This window comes from Bubalus kerabau, chromosome 3, assembly GCF_029407905.1.
Source record: "Bubalus kerabau isolate K-KA32 ecotype Philippines breed swamp buffalo chromosome 3, PCC_UOA_SB_1v2, whole genome shotgun sequence".
Lineage (NCBI taxonomy): Eukaryota > Metazoa > Chordata > Mammalia > Artiodactyla > Bovidae > Bubalus > Bubalus kerabau.
Window position 1 is genome coordinate 40,525,699 of NC_073626.1, and position 21,872 is coordinate 40,547,570.

Consider the following 21,872-nt stretch of genomic DNA (forward strand, 5'->3'; position numbering starts at 1 on the left):
GTATACAAATATCCTCTCTCAGGAAGTCTTTAAAGACTCTTCATTTGGGCAACGTGTTGAGTTGGATTAGATTTGGCTGTGAATGACAGAAAAAGCCTAAATAATAGTGGCTTTAAATGAGCTATATATGTATTTCTTCTTCTTCTTGTAAAAGTGAGCAGTCCAAGCTGGAATAGTAGCTCTGTTCCATCAAGTCCTCAGAGCCCCAGGCTCCATCTCATCTTGCTATTCTGTTCTCCTTAGCATGTGCCACTTTGTCCACAATGGCGGTGCCAGCTGCAGCCATTAGTCTGCATTCCAGCCTGCAGGAAGGAGGAAGAGAGGCACAGCCTCTCCCCACTGCCTTGGCCAGAATTTAGTTACATGACCACAGCCAGCCATAAGGCAGGCTGGGAAGTAGTCTTCATTCTGGCTGTGTGCCCTGCAAAAGCCCAGATAGTCTATCACTTTGGAAGGAAGGGTGAGGATGCTGGGGGATGGACTACGAATCTGTGATAACACTCCAGAAAGAGAAGATGGAAGCTTTCACTAGAGCAGGGCGGATGGGCTGGAGAGGGGATTAAGGGAGAAGCTATTCAGCATAACTATTTAAAAAGTGGAACTCCCCCATCCCCCAAATAAATGAATAAAAAATGGAATCCCCCAAACTTAGTAATGTTGGGGCTAGGGGATAAAAGGAATCGGCCTGGACGACTTCAGTACTCTTTCTGGGTTGGGAGACCTTGAGAGGTAGAGGGCCAGGAAGTGGAGAGGGTTTGGGGGAGGGGAGTTCTACTTTGGAGAAACTGCAGGATCTGTGGGAGCTCTGGGATGGGAAAGGGAGGTTCGAACGTCGGGGGAGGGAAGGGGGTGGGGTCGGGGGAAGCTCTAACCTGGCTATCTCTCCCCCGCTTCGCAGTGCCGCCCACCATCAGCGTGCCCAAGGGCAGGGCCGTGGTGACTGTGCGCGAGGGCTCGCCAGCTGAGCTGCAGTGCGAAGTGCGGGGCAAGCCTCGGCCGCCTGTGCTATGGTCCCGCGTGGACAAGGAGGCCGCGTTGCTGCCATCGGGGCTGCCCCTGGAGGAAACCCCAGACGGGAAGCTGCGGCTGGAGCGCGTGAGCCGCGACATGAGTGGGACCTACCGCTGCCAGACCGCTCGCTATAATGGCTTCAACGTGCGCCCGCGCGAGGCCCAGGTGCAGCTGAACGTCCAGTGTGAGTCCCACCGCCCCACCCAGACTACCGCCGAGCTGTCCCTCCCGGTCTCCTTCACCCCCACCCTCCATGTCCGACCAAACCCCTCCACCTACTGCTGGTACCCCAACCCCTCCTTGACCCCCGCGCTGTAGGACATGGAGGCCCATGACCCTTGCGGCACTTGTACCCCATCTTCATTCCCGGGGACACAGTGAGCAAAGAACTGATTTTGACAAGTGGAAATGAGAGTTTGAAGGAAGAAGGACCTTCAAGGGAACACACTGCCTCAGTGTGATGATGAGTTAACCTGTGCTGTGTGCTTAGTCGCTCAGTCGTGTCCGACTCTTTGCGACCCCATGGACTGTAGCCCGCCAGGCTTCTCTGTCCATAGGGATTCTCCAGGCAGGAATACTGGAGTGGGTTGCCACACCCTCCTCCAGGGGATCTTCCCAACCCAGGGATAGAACCCAGGTCTCCTGTATTGAAGGTGGATTCTTATTCTCCGAGCCACCAGGGAAGCCCGAGAGTTAACCTGCCATGTGTCAAGCACTGTTTTGAGTATCTTAATGCACTAACTCATCTAGTCCTTCACAGCTCTGTGTATAGATTCTATTATTCACCCATTTTTACAAATAGGGGAACTGGGTCACATAGACATTAAGAAACTTTCCTAAGATCTCACAGCTATTTAGAGGCAGAGTTGGGCTTTGAACCTAAGCCATCTTGCTCCGGGGATCATGCTCTAAACCCTGACGTTGTGTTGCTTTTCATCACACGGAGTGAGGGGACCATTTGAGGCACGAATAGAGGCCCCGTCTGGGAAGCTCGGCTGGAAGTTAAGGCGGGGAGGAGTAGGCATCTGCAGGTTGGGAGGTGTGGCTGTGGAGTACGCCGTGTGTGTCCGCCCTGAGACCTTTCCAGGCTGGGGGGGTGGGGAGGTGGGGTGGGGAGGGGCGCGGGCGTAGGGGTGAATGCGTCGCCTCCCCGTGGGGCAGCTCTTCAGATCCTACCCGGTGGGGAGAGGCCCCGCTGACCGCCGCCCCCGCCCCCAGTCCCGCCGGAGGTGGAGCCCGGCTCCCAGGACGTGCGCCAGGCGCTGGGCCGGCCGGTGCTCCTGCGCTGCTCGCTGCTTCGAGGCAGCCCCCAGCGCATCGCCTCGGCTGTGTGGCGCTTCAAGGGGCAGCTGCTGCCTCCGCCGCCCGCCGTCCCCGTCACCGCCGAAGCCCCCGACCACTCCGAGCTACGCCTCGACGCCGTCACCCGCGAGAGTAGTGGCAGCTACGAGTGCAGCGTCTCCAACGATGTGGGCTCGGCCGTCTGCCTCTTCCACGTCTCGGGTGAGCGTCCCAGCGGCCCCGCCCACCCGGGCCCAGACCCCGCCCATCCGGGCCCAGACCCCGCCCAGCTCCATCCCCGCCCACTCCCGGCCTGGAGCTCCGCCCCTTCCGCGCACGTGCACCCGGTGTATGCACCGAGTTTAGGCCCCCTGCCTTGTCAGGGCCCGGCCATGCCAGGTGTAGCAGGCCTCTCGGATCTAACCGGGACCTCTTGCAGCCCTCCCCACTCCTCACGTCCACTCTAGCCTTCCCGTTTCAAGGCCCATTCAGACCTGGCCTCTGACAGCCCCACCCCTGTTAAAGCCTTCACCAGGCCTAGGCTTCGCGCCTCCAGAGCCCTTGGGTACTAGCCCTTGCCGGTTCTCACTACGCTCATGCCCAGCCTGTATGAGGCATAGGCTTCGCCCCTTCCAGCTCTCTGCTTACACTTGTTCGGGTAGTAGGCAGCGCGATCTTTCCAGCTGGGTCATCAATTAGGTTTAGACTCACCCGCTCAAGCCCTGGGTACTGCCCCATCTCAGCCATCACTCTTCAAGCCCCTCTTCCTTTGTCCTTGGCCCCCGAAGCTGCTTATAGGGACTCTGTCCCTGACTGCAGGCCTGGTGTGAGGGGCCTGAGCCGTAGCTTGGGGGGAAGGGAGAAGACGCCCCCCGCTCGACAGCTTCTCTGGAACATGGAGGGTGGCGCTGGGCCAGCCAGCACACAGTTCCTGAACTGTCACTCTAGAGGTTCTGGCCTCTTGGCGCCCAGAAATCCCTTTCAGTCCCATGTCTTCAAGTCATTTGAGAGGGCACTTTGAGGCTGCAGCTGGGCAGAAAGGGCTGGAGGTCATGGTGAGAGCTGAGGGTAAAGGAAAGGAGCTGATGGGATTGCCGAATCACCCTATCTCCACCTCCTGTGGGGAAAGCCAGCTCCCTGTCAGAAGTAGCGCCCCGAAGAGAGCCCAGATGTTCCTGTCCCCCATTTTACAGCACCCTGGCTCTCCCCACAGCCCCTGACTGGCCTGGTATCCCTTTAGCTCTTTTTCTGGATCTCCTCACCCAACAGTGGGGGCTAGGACCACAGGTCACTGGCCGCCTCCCCAGTCCTTCCCCACCCCGCCCAGCCCTGCCAGCCAGAGGCCCCTGTGACATTTCCCACCTCCTCCCCTCTCTCCTGTTCTCCCACACTTTCCTTGTCTCCCCACCTCTTGGTCTCTCTCTCTCTTCCCTTCCTTCTGCCTCAAAATCCTTGACCTTTCTTGGTGTCTTCTCCCCACTGCTCTTCCCCTGTGTCTTCTCTAACATCTCTTCTCTGTGTCTCTCCATATTTCTCTTTTCTGGCCTTTCCTTGGTCTTTCCACCCTATCCTCACCAACACCACCTCTTGGATTCCCAATCTCCCTTTCCTCCTTCTTCCACCTTCCCTCCCACCCCATTCTCCCCAATCTCCTCTTCTCCCACCGCCTCCTCTCCTCACAATATTCCTTGTTTTTGTCTCCCTCCATCCTGCTCTCTGTTCTGCCCATCCTCTTCTGTCTCCCTCTCCCATACCTCCTCTCTCTGTGTCTCTCCCCACCCCCCACCCTTCATGGCCCCGTGCCCCGCTCCCCACCCTCTCAGCCAAAGCCTACAGCCCGGAGTTTTACTTCGACACCCCCAACCCCACCCGCAGCCACAAGCTGTCCAAGAACTACTCCTACGTGCTGCAGTGGACCCAGAGGGAGCCTGACGCTGTTGACCCCGTGCTCAACTACAGACTCAGTGTCCGCCAGGTGGGCTGAGGGGGACAGGGGCCCAGGTGCAGGCTGGCCCTGGGAGTGCTTGTCAAGCCAGGGGAAGGGGTTGAAGACACATTGACCCTCTTATAGAAGGCTCTTCTGAGCCAGAGCCACAGTGTTCTGGACACAGCAGCGGGAGCTAGGAGGCTCTAGGAACTTATCCCCGCTGAACCAGTGCTCTGTGCACGGCCCTGGGAATTAGGCAGGAGTCTGCTGGGTTCGTGTAGGGGAAGGGAGCAGAGCCATTTCTGCTCACAAAACACAGAGTCTGCTCTTACATCAGAAGCTTAAAGCAGGAGCTTAAGTCTCACCCACTGGGTGTCTAGGATGCAGGGCCAGAGCCACCCTGCTGGTCTTGTGTCCAGTCTCGTTCCATGCGGTTCCACCCAGCTAAGGGGTAGTTGGGTAGAGGGTAAGAGTGTGACCCTGGGGCAGACTGCCTAAGCTAAACACCAGTTCTGTATTAATGTGGGCAGGCTACATCTGTTTGGCCTCAGTTTCTTCATTTGTAAAATGGGGGTAGCTATAATATTCCACCTGATAGAGCTGTTATCTTGAGGATTAAACAAGTTAATAATCACATCGCATTTGGAGCAGTACCTAGCACACATTAATTGTTCAATACTTGTTCATGTGTGTGCTCAGTCATGTCTGACTCTTGCGACCCCATGTACTGTAGCCCACCAGGCTCCTCTGTCCATGGGATTCTCCAGGCAAGAATACTAGAGTAGGTTGCCATTTCTTCCTCCCAACCCAGGGATTGAATATCTCTTATATCTCATGCACTGGCAGGTGCATTCTTTACCATTGCCCCAAGACAGCCTGGGAGGAGGGGCATGGAAGGGGTGACTGCTCTGTCTTACAGATGAGGAAACTGAGGGCCCGTCTTCCTAGTTAGTCCTTTGCTCTTTCTGCTCCTCAATGCTGCCCCTGCAGTCACACCAGGGTCTGGGCAGGTGCTCAGGTGGAGGGCACGGCCTGTTGGGCATCTGGGACTCCCTGTATCTACAGTTGAATCAGCACAACGCCCTGGTGAAGGCCATCCCGGTGCGGCGTGTGGAGAAGGGGCAGCTGCTGGAGTACATCCTGACCGACCTCCGAGTGCCCCACAGCTACGAGGTCCGCCTCACGCCCTACACCACTTTTGGGGCTGGAGATATGGCCTCCCGCATCATCCACTACACGGAGCGTAGGTGGTGGTGGCGGCGGTGGCGGTGGGATAGGTGGGCTCATCTCATGCTCAGGGGACCCCTCCATATTTCCCGCATGGTTCCTGAGCTTGGGGTTCCCCAATCTCCAGTGTCCTACTCTGTTACTGCAGGCCAGGTGCCTCTGGCCCCCAGTCCTGCTCTGGGGACCCTGTTTCCTGGTCCTAAGCCCAGGCACCCTCTGCACAGCCCCACACCTTGGTTCTGACTTGGTTTTCCTGCTTGCTTTCTCAGCCATCAGCTCTCCAAATTTGTCAGGTGAGATACCCCTGCCTACTTCTCCTTACCTTTAGGGTCACAAAGGTTCCCCTGGAGCAGGGGAAGGGACCCCCAAGAGATACCCAGAGAGAAAATAGCGTGGAGGCCCGCCATTGGCAGGAGAAGCAGGAGGGAGCAGGGCTGGGCTTGGAGATATTTGCATCCAGGATTTATTTTGGGGCTTAAAGGCTTGAAGGGAGGGTGGAGTCAAGAGGACATCTCTAACTCAGGGTCTTTTGTCCTCACTCAGCACCATTCACTGTCCCCAGAAGAAAAATGGAAAGATCAGGTTAATCCACCTTCTCTGTTCCCTGGGGCAGGGGTCCTTAATCTGAGATCCATGGACTGACTGCCCCCCAAATGATCAGGGTGGGCCCATGAAACTGGAAACTGGAAGGGCCTACAAGTACTTCTTTATTTTCCCTAACTTCTCACAGAAATTTAACATCCCCTTCAATGATGCATGTAGGAATATGGTGTAATCATTACCTGATTGACTTTGTCACCAGTGGAAATCCAGTGTTTTTACATCACCTAAAAGTTGTTGCAGCTATCTGTAAACATCATTTCCATTCATTAGTATTTCAAAACTACAGTACTTAGACCTAACAGTAGATCTTGTGATTTAGTTAGATAATAGCCCACTTATTATTATATCATGCATTTGTTTTTTGATGACTGTATTTCAGCATAATATGATTTCCTTTGTAATGCTATGCTTTTCATTTTATGCACCTAAATAATCTGCGATGGGGTCCTTAACTTCATTAGACGTCAGAAAGGTTTGTGGCACCAAAAAGGTTAAGAAGTCCTGTTCCGGGAACAGATGTGTCAGGGGCCCTGTTGCCTGGTTTCTGGAGCCTTGGGATCCTGGGCCCACTACTTGGATGTTTGGGAGCTGCCTCAGGGGTGACCAGGAAGTTAAAACTGGATGAGGGGACCTGAGCAGGCTGACCTTCTTTGTCTTACTCCCTCCCCACCCTGCCCTGACTGCAGACAACACCTGCCACTTTGAAGATGAGAAGATCTGTGGCTACACCCAGGACCTGACAGACAATTTTGACTGGACCCGGCAGAATGCTCTCACCCAGAACCCCAAGCGCTCCCCCAACACTGGTCCCCCCACTGACATAAGTGGAACTCCTGAGGGTGAGGAGATGGCCTGCTGCTCCGAATGGAGGGACGCTTCAGGGAGGGGTCTAGCGCTGGGGAGCCCCAGTCTGAGGGGAGGCACAGCCCTGCCTCAGAGAGCCCCAGTCTAAGGGGAGACACAGCCCTGCCGCAGGGAGCCCCAGACTGAGGGGGGAAACAGTCCTGCCTAAGGGAGCTCCAGTTTGAGGGGAGACACAGACCTGCCTCAGGGAGTGCCAGTCTGAGGGGAGACATAGCCCTGCCTTAGGGAGTCCCAGTCTGAGGGGAGCCCCAGTCTGAGGGGAGACATAGCCCCTCCTCAGGGAGCCCCACTCTGAGGGGAGATGCAGCCCTGCCTCAGGGAGTACCAGTCTGAGGGGAGACACAGCCCTGCCTCAGGGTACCCCAGTCTGAGGGGAACCCCAGTCTGAGGGGAGAAGCAGCCCTGCCCTCAGGGAGCCCCAGTCTGAGAGGAGACACAGCCCCTCTTCAGGGAGCTCCAGTCTGAGGGGAGACACAGCCCTGACTCAGGGAACGCCACTCTGAGGGGAGATACAGCCCCTCCTCAGGGAGCCCCAGTCTGAGGGGAGACGCAGCCCTGCCTCAGGGAGCACCAGTCTTAGGGGAGACACAGCCCTGACTCAGGGAACGCCACTCTGAGGGGAGATACAGCCCCTACTCAGGGAGCCCCATTCTGAGGGGAGACGCAGCCCTGCCTCAGGGAGCCCCAGTCTGAGGGGAGACGCAGCCCTGCCTCAGGGAGTGCCACTCTGAGGGGAGACACAGCCCTGCCTCAGGGAGCCCCAGTCTGAGGGGAGACACAGCCCCTACTCAGGGAGTGCCAATCTGAAGGGAGACACAGCCCTGCCTCAGGAGCAGCAGTCTGAGGGGAGACTCAGCCCCTACTCAGGGAACCCCAGTCTGAGGGGAGACACAGCCCTTCCCTCAGGCAGCCCCAATCTGAGAGGAGACACAGCCCCTCTTCAGGGAGCGCCAGTCTGAGGGGAGAACAGCCCAGCCTCAGGGAGCGCCAATCTGAGGGGAGACACAGCCCTGCCTCAGGGAGCCCCAGTCTGAGGGGAGCCCCAGTCTGAGGGGAGACACAGCCCTGCCTCACAGAGCGCCAGTCTGAGGGGAGACTTAGCCCTGCCTCAGGGAGCCCCAGTCTGAGGGGAGACACAGCCCCTACTCAGGGAACCCCAGTCTGAGAGGAGACACAGCCCTTCCCTCAGGGAGCCCCAATCTGAGAGGAGACACAGCCCCTCTTCAGGGAGCGCCAGTCTGAGGGGAGAAACAGCCCTGACTCAGGGAGTGCCAGTCTGAGGGGAGAACAGCCCAGCCTCAGGGAGCGCCAATCTGACAGGAGACGCAGCCCTGCCTCAGGGAGCGCCAAGCTGAGGGGAGACACAGCCTTACCTCTGGGAGCTCCACTCTGAGGGGAGACACAGCCTTGCCCTCAAGGAGTGCCAGTCTGAGGGGAGACACAGCCCTGCCCTCAGGGAGCCCCAGTCTGAGGGGAGACACAGCCCCTACTCAGGGAACCCCAGTCTGAGGAGAGACACAGCCCTGCCTTAGGGAGCCCCAATCTGAGGGGAGCCCCAGTCTGAGGGGAAGCACAGCCCTGCATCAGGGAGCACCAAGCTGATGGGAGACACAGCCTTACCTCTGGGAGCCCCACTCTGAGGGGAGACACAGCCTTGCCCTCAGGGAGCCCCAGTCTGAGGGGAGACACAGCCCTGCCTCAGGGAGCGCCAGTCTGAGAGGAGACACAGCCCCTCCTCAGGGAGTGCCAGTCTGAGGGGAGACGCAGCCCTGACTCCGGGAGTGCCACTCTAAGGGGAGACGCAGCCACTACTCAGGGAGCCCCAGTCTGAGGGGAGACGCAGCCCTGCCTCAGGGAGAACCAGTCTTAGGGGAGATGCAGCCCTGCCTCAGGGAGCACCAGTCTGAGGGGAGACACAGCCCCTCTTCAGGGAGCCCCAGTCTGAGGGGAGACACAGCCCTGCCTCAGGGAGCACCAGTCTGAGGGGAAACACAGCCCTGCCTTAGGGAGCCCCAATCTGAGGGGACCCCCAGTCTGAGGGGAGACACAGCCCTGCCTCAGGGAGCCCCAGTCTGAGGGGAGACGCAGCCCTGCCTCAGGGAGTGCCAGTCTGAGGCGAGACGCAGCCCTGCCTTAGGGAGTGCCAGTCTGAGGGGAGACACAGCCTTACCTCTGAGAGCCCCACTCTGAGGGGAGACACAGCTTTGCCCTCAGGGAGCCCCATTCTGAGGGGAGACACAGCCCCTCCTCAGGGAGCCCCAGTCTGAGGCGAGACGCAGCCCTGCCTTAGGGAGTGCCAGTCTGAGGGGACACACAACCCTGCCTCAGGGAGCGCCCGTCTGAGGGGAGACACAGCCCTGCATCAGGGAGCCCCAGTCTGAGGGGAGACACAGCCCTGCCTCAGGGAGCACCAGTCTGAGGGGAAACACAGCCCTGCCTTAGGGAGCCCCAATCTGAGGGGAGCCCCAGTCTGAGGGGAGACACACCTTGCCTCAGGGAGCCCCGGTCTGAGGGGAGACACAGCCCTGCCTCAGTGAGCCCCAATCTGAGGGGAGACGCAGACCTGCCTTAGGGAGTGCCAGTCTGAGGGGAGACACAGCCCTGCCTTAGGGAGCCCCAGTCTGAGGGGAGCCCCAGTCTGAGGGGAGACACAACCCTGCCTCAGGGAGCATCAGTCTGAGGTGAGACACAGCTCTGCCCTCAGGGAGCCCCAGTCTGTCTGAGGGGATACACTGCCCCTCCTCAGGGAGCCCCACTCTGAGGGGAGACACAGCCTTGCCCTCAGGGAGCCCCAGTCTGAGGGGAGACACAGCCCTGCCCTCAGGGAACTCCAGTCTGAGGGGAGACACAGGCCCGCCTCAGGGAGCCCCAGTCTGAGGGGACACACAACCCTGCCTCAGGGAGCCCCAGTCTGAGGGGAGACACAGCCTTGCCCTCAGGGAGCCCCAGTCTGAGGGGAGACACAGCCTTGCCCTCAGGGAGCCCCAGTCTGAGGGGAGACACAGCCCTGCCTCAGGGAGCCCCAGTCTGAGGGGACACACAACCCTGCCTCAGGGAGCCCCAGTCTGAGGGGAGACACAGCCCTGCCTCAGGGAGCCCCACTCTGAGGGGAGATGCAGCCCTGTTTAGGGAGCCCCAGTCTGAGGGGAGACACAGCCCTGCCCTCAGGGAGCCCCAGTCTGTGGGGGGACACGCTCCTAACCTACTAGAAGACTAGGAAGAAGAGAAGCAGCCAGAAAGCTAAGAACTCACAAGTCCTGGCCCAGACTCCTGTGCTGTGCTGAGGCAGGGAGGACAGATTGAGGTGGTGTGAGGCACCTGGGATTCAGATAGGTGATAGAAGGGCAGAAAGGAGTCAGGTGGAAAGGGTGCTGGGAAGGCTGAGGAGGAGAGTGTTGGTACATCTCCCCTTCTCTGAAGGCTACTACATGTTCATTGAGACGTCAAGGCCCCGGGAGCTGGGGGACCGTGCGAGGTTGGTGAGTCCCCTGTACAACGCCAGCGCCAAGTTCTACTGTGTCTCCTTCTTCTATCACATGTATGGAAAGCACATCGGTGAGTCGAAGGACCAGGGAACCTGCCCAAGTGAGTGCTGCTGCTGGGAGGGGGCAGTGGTCCACCGGAAGCTGGGGACTGGTCTGCCTAAGGCCTGGGCTTCCCAACTTGGCCAGATCACAGGGAGTGTGATTGTAGAGAGTGTGAGCAGAATCTGGGCAAGAGGAAGGTCCAGAGAACCAGCTTGTCTGAAGTTTTGAGATAATCAAGTCTTCCTGAGTCTGCAGAGAAAATGGCTTCAGCAGGATGAGGTGGAAGTCTTAGAGGGGATGGAGAAGTCACCTAAGAGGCTGCATATACTGAGTGCCTGCCAGGTGACTTTCTGGATGCTCTGCATCTGTGGTCTTATTAACACTCAAAGCCACTGAGTGAGTGAGGTATTACCATATAAACCAGAGAGGTTAAGCATATGCCCAAGATCACACAGCAGCCCAATTCTGCTGACTCTCCCAAGCCCTAACCACAGGGTTGGAAGGGAGCTGATTTGTGAGCAGCAAGGAGAAGTCCTACTTCTTATGCACAACCGTAAACCCAAGGAATGTGCCCTTTGGGAAGAGATGGCTCTGGTAGGAACGTCACATTAGTCAGTGAACTTGCCCGTTCAGCCATCACCTTCAGGCATCCTGCTCTGTGCCTGGCTTCGCGTGCTTCAGAGAACAGGATGGACAGGTTCCTCATCCTCTTGGCACCTCCAGTCAAGTAGGAGAGACAGACATGAAATAACTCGTTGCGCCAGGTAGAATTTAGCGACCACTGTGATGTGTGTCTGCAACGGCAGGACGGGGGTCGATGCAGCTGATAACAGGGAGACTTGACTGACTCTGGGGACCTGATTATGGAAGACTGCTGAGGAAGTGACAATTTTCATTTTCATTTTGTTTGTTTACATATTTACGGGAAAGGTAATGTCTTTTGCACAAGTCAAAAGGTACATAATGAGAGCCCCCTTCCCATCCCAGTCCTCCTGCCACCTCGAGTGCCTCTCCAGAGGCAATCAAGGTACTAGATTTGAGGGGGGGCAGCACACTTCCAGAAAAGCTTTATGTGTATAGAAGCCAGTACACATGTATTCTCTTTCCCCACATTTTATATACAGTGTTGTGTGCCTTGCTTTTCCCTCAAAACTGTACCTCTTGACGATCATGCCCTAAGAGGTCACAGAAATCTTCACTGTTCTTCTTGGCTTCACAGCAGGGGAAGTGACTTTAACCAAGTGTAGACCTAAAGGCTCATTGTGAGGTGTCCACAGCTGGAGCAATGGGTCCGGCTAAACTGATGAACCAGAATAAGGGGGATGGGACCTTCTGCAGCCGCTGGAGCCCTCCAGGCTCTCTGCACAAGCCAGTTCATTCGTGACTGAGTCTGGACTTCTTGAGAAGCTTCCTGTGAGATAGGTGGGGGTGGGGATGAGCGGGACCACATTGCCCATCTAGAGTAACCAGTTCAAACCAATCCTGGTTTGCCCCAGCCTTTCCTACCTTTAGCACTAGAAGTCCCACATCCCAGGCAAACCAGGACAGATGGTCATTTTGTCCTCAGCTCAGGAGGAGCACAGGGAACCCAGCTGGCAAGAAGAGCATGTTGGATACAGGAAGGCCCTGGGAGATTAAGCTTTAAGAGCTGGGGTGCCTGGGAGCAGAGAAAGCCCTGAGGGAGCTGTCTGTGTTCCAGAGCTTGCTAGGTGTCCCCCAGTAGGTGGGACAAACACCAGTCATTGAAAACTTCTAGGAGGCAGACCTGAATTCCACCTGAGGAAGATGCTATAAGCACCAGATCTGCCCAGCAAAGGAGTCCACTATTCTGTCCCTGGGTAGGAGGAGCATCTAGCAGGGGTGCTGTGGAGGGGACCCCTGTGCCAGGTAATGTTACTCCCCCGCTCAGCCCTCTTCCCTCACTGTCTTCTCCAGGCCTCCCACACCTGGTCCGCCCCTGCCTGCTTCTCTGATCTCATTTTCTGCTGCTCTCCCGTGACTCCACTCAGCTCAAGCACACTGATCTCCTTGCTTTTCTTTTATATTTGAGGCAGGTTCTTTCGTGCCTTAGAGGCCTTTACTTGTGATGTTTTCCCTGACCTGGAATGTTCTTCCCCCATCATTCAGGTCTCCTTGGAGAGGTCCCTGACAGCCCCACGTAAAACACTTTTTCATCCCTTTCCTGTATTATATTCTTTATTGTGGTTTCCACCCAAAGAGCATAAGCTCCAGGAGGCAGGGTTCTTTGTCTTATTCATGGATGTGTCCCTGGTGTCTAGAACAGAGCCTGCTCAATTAGGTGAATGAGTGAATGAAAGGGAGGTAGTGGAGCCTGGACTTGATGACCCCTGAGGTAACTTCTAACTCTGAGATGCTATGAAAGTCCATTTTCAGTCCTGATGACAGTCATAGAAAGTTCTTCATTGAGCATTCAAATACTGAGAGCAGGTAGCAGTTTGATGGGGGCTTTCCCTGTGGAATCAAATGAGAGAAGATGAGAATCCCAGTAACTACCACTTCACAGAGTGGGGAGTGCTCTGGGCAAGGGGAGCTACAGTTTAAGGTCTCATAATTCACAAGTAGCACAGAGGGCTCCCACCTCCAACCTGGGAAGAATTCCTGGAAGAGGTGGTGTTTCAGAAAGACCTTGAAGCACAAAAAGGATTTGGTCAGGGGAACATAGTAGGGGAGGGCATCTCAAGCAGTGGGAACAGACCCTGGCAAAACCCAGGGTCTGCAAAGCTGGACTATGTCCAGGCTGCAGACTGTAGCTCAGTTCAGCTCTGGAGGTGACAAAGAAGAACAGTGAGCAGGCGGCCTTAGGGCTCTGGCTGACCCTGTGAAAGGCTGTCAGGAAGAGGGGAGATCTTGGAGCTGGTGGAATGACCAGGGAAGGGGGCAGAACTTCAGTTTTGGTTTGAGCAGTGAAAAGGTGGGGTTCTCCCATTTGAGTCCTTGGAACAGGGTGGTGAAGGAGGAAGGAAAGGTTTGAAGATTGAGGCTAGACCCTGGGGATTCGGGGATTGGGATAGGAGAAAAATCTCCAAGAAGGGGGAAGAGAGGGAGTTCCCCTTGGGGGCTGGTGAGAAGCCCAAAAGGCACTGCGGCTTGGGCCCTGCCTATGCCAGTGTGGCTCCTCCCAGCCCTCTGGGTGCTGGCTGCAGCCCTCTGAGGGCCCCATCTGCTGGCAAGGGTCCCCACAGGCCTGGGATCTTTGGGGTGTTCCTCCCCCAGGTCCGGGCCTGCTGCTGGGGTGGGGTGGGCATTTCCTGCTGTCCTGGTCCCTCCTCTCCCCGCCCCTCCCACCCCACCTGGCAGCTTCGGGCACCAGCTGTCCCCAGACCTTGTGTCTCGCTGGCTCTCCTTGGTCCAAGCCAACTCCTTTGCTCCCAGGCAGGTAACATTTGGTGGCCCTCCCCCACCGGGGGTCTGTCTATCTGGTGTCACAGATGGTGTGGTATTGTCTGTGGGCAGTGCCATGAAAATGCCAGGCACCAGGTGCCACCTAAGATTGATTCCCCTTCCCTCCGAGCCAGGTCTTCATGTCACAGGGGGCTCGAGATAGGCTGGCAGCACCAGTGAAGGGGCACCCCCTTGTCTGGGTGCTCCTTTCCAAGGCTGGATCCACTCTTCCTTTTTCCATTGCCTGTCAGCACCTCCACAATTCCAGGCCCCTGGGTCAGTGGGCAGAGGGGCTCAGCACCCCCTAGGTTAATACCTTCAAAATTTCACATTTTACCACAGCTATGTAGCACATACAACTAATATTTTTCTTTAAGTCACCTCCTTTTTTCTTAGCTTTGTCCTAAGCATCAATATTAGAGAAGTTGTGGATTTGAAGCGCTCACTTTATTCACCTCTTAAAACATAAGTATTACATTTTTATTGAGGTATAATTGACATTATATTAGTTCCAGATGTACAACATAATGATTTGACATTTGTGTATATTGCAAAATAATTGCTACAATAAGTCTAGTTAATATCCATCACCAGAATATTTTTTCCTTACGATGAGAACTTTTAAGATCTACTCTCTTGGCAACTTTCAAATATGCAATACAGTATTAGTAACTGTAGTCACCATTACATTACATCCCCAGGACTTATTTTATAATTGGAAGTTCAACCCTTTTTAGTTTCTTCACCCATTTCACCCACCCGCCACCCTTCAAGTGTTACATTTTTAAACTTGGTTCCTGTACCTTCAGGGGATTCACTGGTGGTGCTAGTGGTAAAGAACCCACCTGCCAATCCAGGAGACATAAGAGACGTGGGTTCGATTGCTGTGTTGGGAAGATCCTCTGGAGAAGGTAATGGCAACCCACTCCAGTATTCTTGCCTGGCGAATCCCCACAGACAGAGGAGCCTGGCAGGCTACAGTCTACGGGGTTGCAAAGAGTCAGACATGACTGAAGCAACTCAGCATAGCATAATGACTGGTATCTACCATTATATCGACAGAGGAGTCCTTGGGGTTGCAAAGAATCAGACACAACTGAAGCAACTTAGCACACACTTACCTCCAGAAATCATTGCAGTAGCATCGTGTACCACCAAGTGTGTGCACTGTGTGCTTTGGGAATCTTGCTTTGTGTTCAGACTTGGGCCCCAGTGTCCTAGGACAACTCTCCTGCCTAAGGAGGAAGGGTGGGGGTGTGTGTGGGTATGTTCCAGGGTGGGGGGGAATTACTGATTAGGAAGTAAGGGAAGTCATGAGAGAAACTTTGCCAATTGTCCTGATGAATGGAAGCCCTGCCACTGTCCTCTCTCTGTCCCATGCTGAGGTCCCCTCTGGGATGACAGGATGCTGACCAGTCTGCAGTGGGGAGAAGGTCCCGTCCAGCGGGGGCAGTGCTGCGGGCCCTGGTAGGGAGTCGAGGGTGGTGAATGGGGAAAGCTGAGAGTGGCCCCTCACTGCCACCTCTCCTCACGCCCGACACAGGTTCCCTCAACCTCCTGGTACGGTCCCGGAGCAAAGGGGCCCTGGACACGCACGCTTGGTCCCTCAGCGGCAATAAGGGCAACGTGTGGCAGCAGGCGCATGTGCCCATCAACCCGAGCGGGCCCTTCCAGGTGAGTCGCCTGGGCCCGCCTCTGCTTACAGCTCTCCCGGCCTGGGGCAGGCTCCCGGGAGCTGAGGAGGGAAGCATGCAGGGATGGGGGGACCTTCCTGGGAGACGGAGGGTAAAGGCTGGGAGCAGAACCTCCCTCACCACGCTCCCTGCTCTCTGATCCCACCCCAGATTATTTTTGAGGGTGTCCGAGGCTCAGGCTACCTGGGGGATATCGCCATAGATGACGTCACCCTGAAGAAGGGGGAGTGTCCCAGGAAGCAGATGGATCCCAATAAAGGTGCAGGGCAGAAAGTGGGTGGGGGGTACCTTTGTCAGGGGAGTTGTTGGTGCCTGAATTGGGGTTCCCAGTGGCGGGGTGATGGGGTGCATGTGTTGGTAGCTGTGGAAACAGGTGCTGGTGTGTTTGGTACCCACCTCGGGCCCCACCCTGGTTCAGGCTGTGGGCTGCATGGACAGTGAGACGACCAGACCCTCCTGTGAACTAAGCTTACGGTAGCAGCATCTGTGTCTGGGAACGTCTCTCTGTATGTATATGTGTGTGTCCAAGTGTGAACCTGTACCCCTTCCCACATTGGGGCCCAGGTGTTTGCAATAATATCACTTCGAGGTTACCAAGAAATTACTACATACCAGGCAAGGTGCAGACACCTGTGTATGTACTTGTCTCATTCATTCCTCACCACAGTCCTCTGGAGTGGCTCTTCCACTCATTTTATTTTTATTTTTACTTTATTTATTTTTATCCTTCCCCATTTTCTTTTCTGTCTTTGGCCACACCACAAGGCATGTGGGATCCCTAGTTTCCCAACCAGGGATCGAACCCCTGCCTCCTGCAGTGGAAGCATGGAGTCTGATCCGCTGGGTGACCAGGAAAGTTCCCTGTTAGACTCATTTTATAGATGAGGAAGCTGAGGCCCCTGAGGTCGAATGAATTGCTCTGTGTCTTCCTTAGTGAGCCACAGGCCAGGATTTGGATCCAGCAGGCAGAGTTAACCCCACCTCACATCTAGCAAGTGTGTCTATGTGTACAGAGCGGGGCAGAGGAACGACCCTCACATGGCTTGCCCCCCTGCCTGCTCCTCCCTGGCCCTGCCGAGCTGACCAGAGCCCCGGCCTGTGTCCCTTCTCTCTCCTGTCACAGTGGTGGTGATGCCGGGCAGTGGAGCCCCCCGCCAGCCCCTCCCACAGCTCTGGGGGCCTGTGGCCACCTTCCTCTTGGCGTTGCAGAGATGATGAGAGCTGCGTGGCCCGCCCCCACCCCGCCCCCCCGGCACACCAAAGTGTCCGCATCGTACCAAAGACTGACCCCACGCCAGCCGGGGTGCCCAGGGGCAGGGCCGCCAGCCCAGGAGGGGGCCGGCGTCGGCCGTGAGGAGGAGCAGAGAACAAGGACAAAGGCCCAGCACTGAGGCCCCGGAGACGGTTGTTCGACACACGCACACACCCACACACCCACACTCACACACACACAGATATATTAAAGCACAAGTTTCTATCCAACCTGCCAGCACCTTCTTTACTGCAGAGACAGGGGACTCGCCTGAATGACGCCCGCCCCCCAGGGACCTCGGCGCCACGTGGTCCTTATTGGGGCTGCAGCCGCAGCGTGTTTCTGCCCTTCCCCTGGCCCCAACTCCAGGCTCAGCTCAGCCAAGTGGCTTCCCCAGCAGGAGCCAGAAGGGGAGCGGGCATAGGAGCTCTGCCCTGGGCGGGACTCTCGGACTCCCTGGGATGGAGGAGGCCAGGGTCGGAGGGGCCCCGAGGAACTCTGTGAGCTGTGTGGACTACACGCAAGATGAGGCACTAGCTGCATGGAACCCTGTTCCCAGAGTGAAGGCCAGACGCCGGAGAGCCCAGGTCACCCCCAGCGCCTGGCCCATTCACTCCTGGGGTGTCATATCCATGCCCTCCCGCACCACCACCACTGTGCCCCCTTTGAAGGGAGCCGGTGCAGGGTCTTGGGCCTGGGCAGTCTGAGGACTGAACCCTCCCCACCTTCCCCTCCCACTGCACCCCCACCCCACAAGCAGCTGGCTTCCTGAGAGCACAGCCCCCACCCTGGTCACGGGCCTAACCTCAGCCTCCCCCCGCCAGCCCCCGCTGCATCCCCAGGAGCCAGGGGAGGGGTGGTGGCCAAGCCATTTTCTGGGCTGAGGTTTGACTTTGAGAGGAGCAGGGAAGTCCTGCCTTTATGATTTCATGCCTGCATGTCGGGCGCTGATTTAGGGGTAGAGTGAATCTTCTCTGTTTCTTATATCCCTGCCATGAAGGGGTGTTTTGGGCGGGGTGTGTAGGGGGCTTCCCTGTCCTCCTCCACCGCAAAGCAGGGTCTGGCTGTCTCTTCCTTCTCCACCCAGGGTCAGTGAAGGAGCAGGGTTTGTCAATAGCCTGAGGGGACAGTTGCTGGTCACCATATTCCCTGGGAGTTGAGGCTCATGCCCCCAAACTGAAAAAAGGCTCCGTGCCCTTGCTTGAGTTGGGGGACTGAGATGGGCATGAGGGGACCTAGACCTCCCCCTCACCGTCACCCCTGAGCCCCGCTCCCAGCTGTCCATGGGGCAGAAGAGGCCCAGCCCTTTCCAGGGTGGACTGTTATGCATGTGTGCGTGTGGCCGTGTGTGCATGTGTGTGCACATGTGAGCACGTATGGACCCATCTGTTGTCTGGGTATCACTGTGGTGGGTACATCTCTGGCAGGAGTGTGTGCAAATATACATCTGTGTGTGCAGTTATCTGTATGTGAGGCTAGGTCTCACCCCACTCTGTGAGTGCCTCCGGATGTCAGCACGTCCGTCGTTATGAAGGAATGCTTCTGGAGCGTTGGCCAGGTATGCCACTTTAGCCTTATTGTGTAGTCTTGAGCGCCCTGCCGCCACCGGAAGTTCTACCTTTTATCCCCGACGGGAGACAAAGCTTACAGATGACCCTGTGGAAATGAAGGCCACTTTGGTGGAGGAGTCACGGGGCTCCTCCTGGAGCATTTGGTGGGAACAGCTGCAGATGAGAGGCAGCACTGCAATGCCAGGAGGCAGGCAGGAAACCAAAGCAAACGTGCCCATCTCTTCTCTGCCAGACCTGAGTTATCATCATCACCAACAGCGGGTGGGTGGTCAGGCCAGGGCTGGAGTGGAGTCTCCTGATACCCGACCAGCACGGCTGCCTTCCTGGCTCCGCCAAGGCCTGTCCTAGATGAGTGTCTCCAGGTTCCCAGAGCATGCTTCCATCACGTCTCTGGGTGTTGTTTAATGGTCCCATCTGTGCAGGGTCTGCTGCCCCAACTAGACTGTGAGCTCCTCCTCTGAGCCTTCCAGCCGTCCCCCGACCCATCCCCACCTCATACCCAGCACAAGTCGGCCTGTTACGGAAATCTCTCAGCTTTGCCCAGCGGGATGGATTATAGAAATTGGTGGTTCCCGGCCTGGCTGCAGAATAGAGTCATCAGAGGGTCTTTTAGGAATCGCCAATGCTCAGGGCCCCCTCCAGAGTGCCAATTTAATTGGACTGGAGTACAGCCTGGCATCAGGAATGTTTAAAAGCTCCTCAGGAGAACCCGAGAGTGGGGACCACTGACCTATCCCCTGCCAGCTGCCTCCTCCTGCCCTGGCTGGGGTGGGTGCTGAACATTCAGAGCACTTCCTCCTTGGGGTTCCGTGGCGCCCCGTGTCTGCTGCCCTCGGATGACCTTTGAATACATCTGTCCCCGGCTCTGATTGCTCCGTGATGGGGAGCCGGTCTCCCTCCCTCACCTCCACATCTGTAGAGCTGAATACAGAAAAGGGACTTGGTGTATGTCAGCTGAGCTGAACCTCCCACTCATGGCCCCCGAGTTCAGGTCTGTTTGGAGAGAGGGAACATCTGGGTCACACGGACAGAGAGTGCAGCGGGGGGCAGAAATGGGGAACCGCCAGAGGGAGGTCGGGGTGGACCGTGGGAACCCTAACTGGAGGGTGGCTTGACCTGGGCTCACAGAGCACCCGAGGGGGCCGCTGAGGTCCTTGGTCCTCGCATGTCTGTGTGTCCCAGCAGATCTGTAGGGGATGTGGGTGTTAGTGTGTGCTGATGTGAGCAGTGTGTGATGTGTGCATCTAGGGGTGTGCTAGCCTCTGTGCATGTGCGTGTGTGTGCGTGTGTGTGTGTGTGCATGTGCATGTGTATGAGGGGTCTGCAAGGAATGAGTGTCAGTGCGTGTCCCTGGGGAACTTGTGAGTCAGCACCTCTGTGTCAGCGTCACCTGTGTCACGTGTGTCTTTGTGTGCCAGTGAGTGTCAGCATCCGTGTGTTGGTAGGTGGCCCATGAGGACCCCCAGCCTGGGGGAGACCAGACTGGCTGGATCCAGTGCATCTCCCCAGTGGCAGTCTCGCCCTCTGGGTCAGGGTGGCTGAGGCATTTTGTGGCCTTAAAATGGGGGGTCCAGGTCCTCAGGGTGTGGGGGTCCTTGACCCCTGTCCCCTCCAGGTTGGTGTCTGGGGGACAGAGGGACTCCTGGGGCCAGGTGCAGTCTGGGTGGAAGAGAGGGAGTCTCAGCTTGGCTGGCCTGCCCTTGGGACCACAGACGGCCTCCCGGGGCACGGAGCTAAGCCTGCTGACCAAGCCCCCTCCTGCTGGGACACGCTGTCCGCCTCTGTTCTCTCTGGGACGCCTGACTCCTCTTTCTGCTTCACTTTCCCCTCTCTCTGTGCTCAGTGAAAGCCCCCGACTCAGGCCATCAGTGCTGGGAAGGGCCTCAGGGGCCCAAACTCCTCACGGGGCAAATGAGAGTGAAGCCCAGGGCAGGTGGGGAGGACTTGGCCCAGCTCACATAGCCAACTGAGGTGGAGCCAGCCTTGGAAGCCAGGCACTGCAGCCCTGGGGCTGTCACACCTGTGGCCGCTGCCCTGCCAGGCAGCCAGGAGGAGCTTGGTCAGACAGCCCTGTCTCTGGCAGAAGTTACAGCTGTTACTGGGCCCTGCATTGGGAAAGGGACTGCCTCCCTGCCCTAATTCTGGTCTCACATCCCAGGCCACAGCCTCTCCTGCCCCAGGTCAGGCCTGGCTGCCACACAGAAGGTGCCACCACCCCTGCCCACACTGGCTATAGCTGCTGCCTGCCCCCCAACCCCCACCCCACCCAGACTCCCACATAAAGGGGCTCTGTCTCCCTTCTCTGTCTTCACGTGAACCTGGGCTGGGAATGAAGGTCCGTGTGCCCTGGCGTCCTCGTCCTGTTGACGTTCCCCCTAAGGATCAGGGGAGCCTGGGGGAGCAGGGATAATCCTTGTGTTTTCTTCTCTGGACAGCTCAAGGGGGAGAGGGGGTACTTCCAGGTCTGTCTTCAGGAATGGGATGGCCGAGCCTGCCCTGGCGAGTTGCCACTTGAGTTTCTGGGCTCAGGGAAGCCCGCCTCAATTCCAAAGGCAGGGTCATACCCCTCTCTGTTGTCTCAGTGCTGCTGTGTACCCCTACGAGAGGATGTGTATGTGTGTGAGAGAGAGAGGGTGTGTAAGAGTGTATGTGTGAAGGTATGTGTTGGGGCAGAAGGATCCCACTTTTCCTGGGGATCCCTTGACCCTTAGAGCTGGAAGGGACCTTAGGAGCCACTTAATCCAGTGCCCCCACTGAACAGGTGAGAAAGCTGAGGTCCAGAAAGATGGCCCTTGCCCCCCACCACCCCCTCTCCTCCTATGTCCTGCCTTCATTTCCAAGGGGCCCCCCTGGGAATGCTGTGCCTCCTGGCACACCACCCCACCCCCAGCCACCTACGTAATCATCATCTCAGTCCAACTCTGCTGGCCCGTCTGCCCTGGTGGCCTCTGAGCACCCTTCCTGCCCCAGGGCAGGCAGCTCACCAAGGCCTTTATCCCCAACCCAAGAGAAAGCGCAGGGGAAGGAGGGGACTGCCCCAGCCCTGAGGCCTCAAAGACTCGGGAGAAAGCCAGCCCCTCCGTGCCCAGGCCCACCCCCAACACCACGGTAAAAGCACAACTGGAGACCCTCATTCACGGGTGGAACGGATCGGGGTTGTTTCAGTCACACGACCCCATCCTCACCCCTTTGCCTTGCTCTCTGTCTCCACCCCAACCTCTGCCCCCATTTTGTTCCCTGTTCACCCCATGCCCCACCCCCACCCCCAAATGTAACCTCTAGTTGCGGACGCGGTTGTTTCAATCAATAAAGCTGCAGTGTTCTAGCCTCTGGGGTCAGGCTGTGTATGTTTGGCGGCAGGTGAGCCAGGCCTGGAGCAGGTCTGGGTGGGAGACCAGGGATCCTGCTCAGGCCCCTTCTTCCCTTTGACACCTGATTTCATGGATCCTGCTCTGTGGTCTGGACAGTGGGGGCCTGCTCCTTGGTCTCTAGTTAACCAGTTAACTTGGGTGC

General features: G+C 57.1%; 1 protein-coding gene across 1 annotated transcript in view; it reads left to right on the forward strand.

The window, feature by feature from the left end:
- Window positions 1-17,074, forward strand: part of MDGA1 (MAM domain containing glycosylphosphatidylinositol anchor 1) — a 61,944-nt gene extending 44,870 nt beyond the window's left edge. The window contains exons 8-17 of the mRNA XM_055571525.1: window positions 899-1,195; window positions 2,230-2,514; window positions 4,116-4,267; window positions 5,285-5,462; window positions 5,716-5,739; window positions 6,736-6,888; window positions 10,334-10,468; window positions 15,386-15,516; window positions 15,687-15,795; window positions 16,660-17,074. Coding sequence (XP_055427500.1) covers window positions 899-1,195; window positions 2,230-2,514; window positions 4,116-4,267; window positions 5,285-5,462; window positions 5,716-5,739; window positions 6,736-6,888; window positions 10,334-10,468; window positions 15,386-15,516; window positions 15,687-15,795; window positions 16,660-16,751 — 1,556 coding nt within the window. The 3' untranslated portion in view covers window positions 16,752-17,074. The remainder of the gene's footprint in view (window positions 1-898; window positions 1,196-2,229; window positions 2,515-4,115; window positions 4,268-5,284; window positions 5,463-5,715; window positions 5,740-6,735; window positions 6,889-10,333; window positions 10,469-15,385; window positions 15,517-15,686; window positions 15,796-16,659) is intronic.
- The last annotated feature ends 4,798 nt before the right edge of the window (window positions 17,075-21,872 follow it).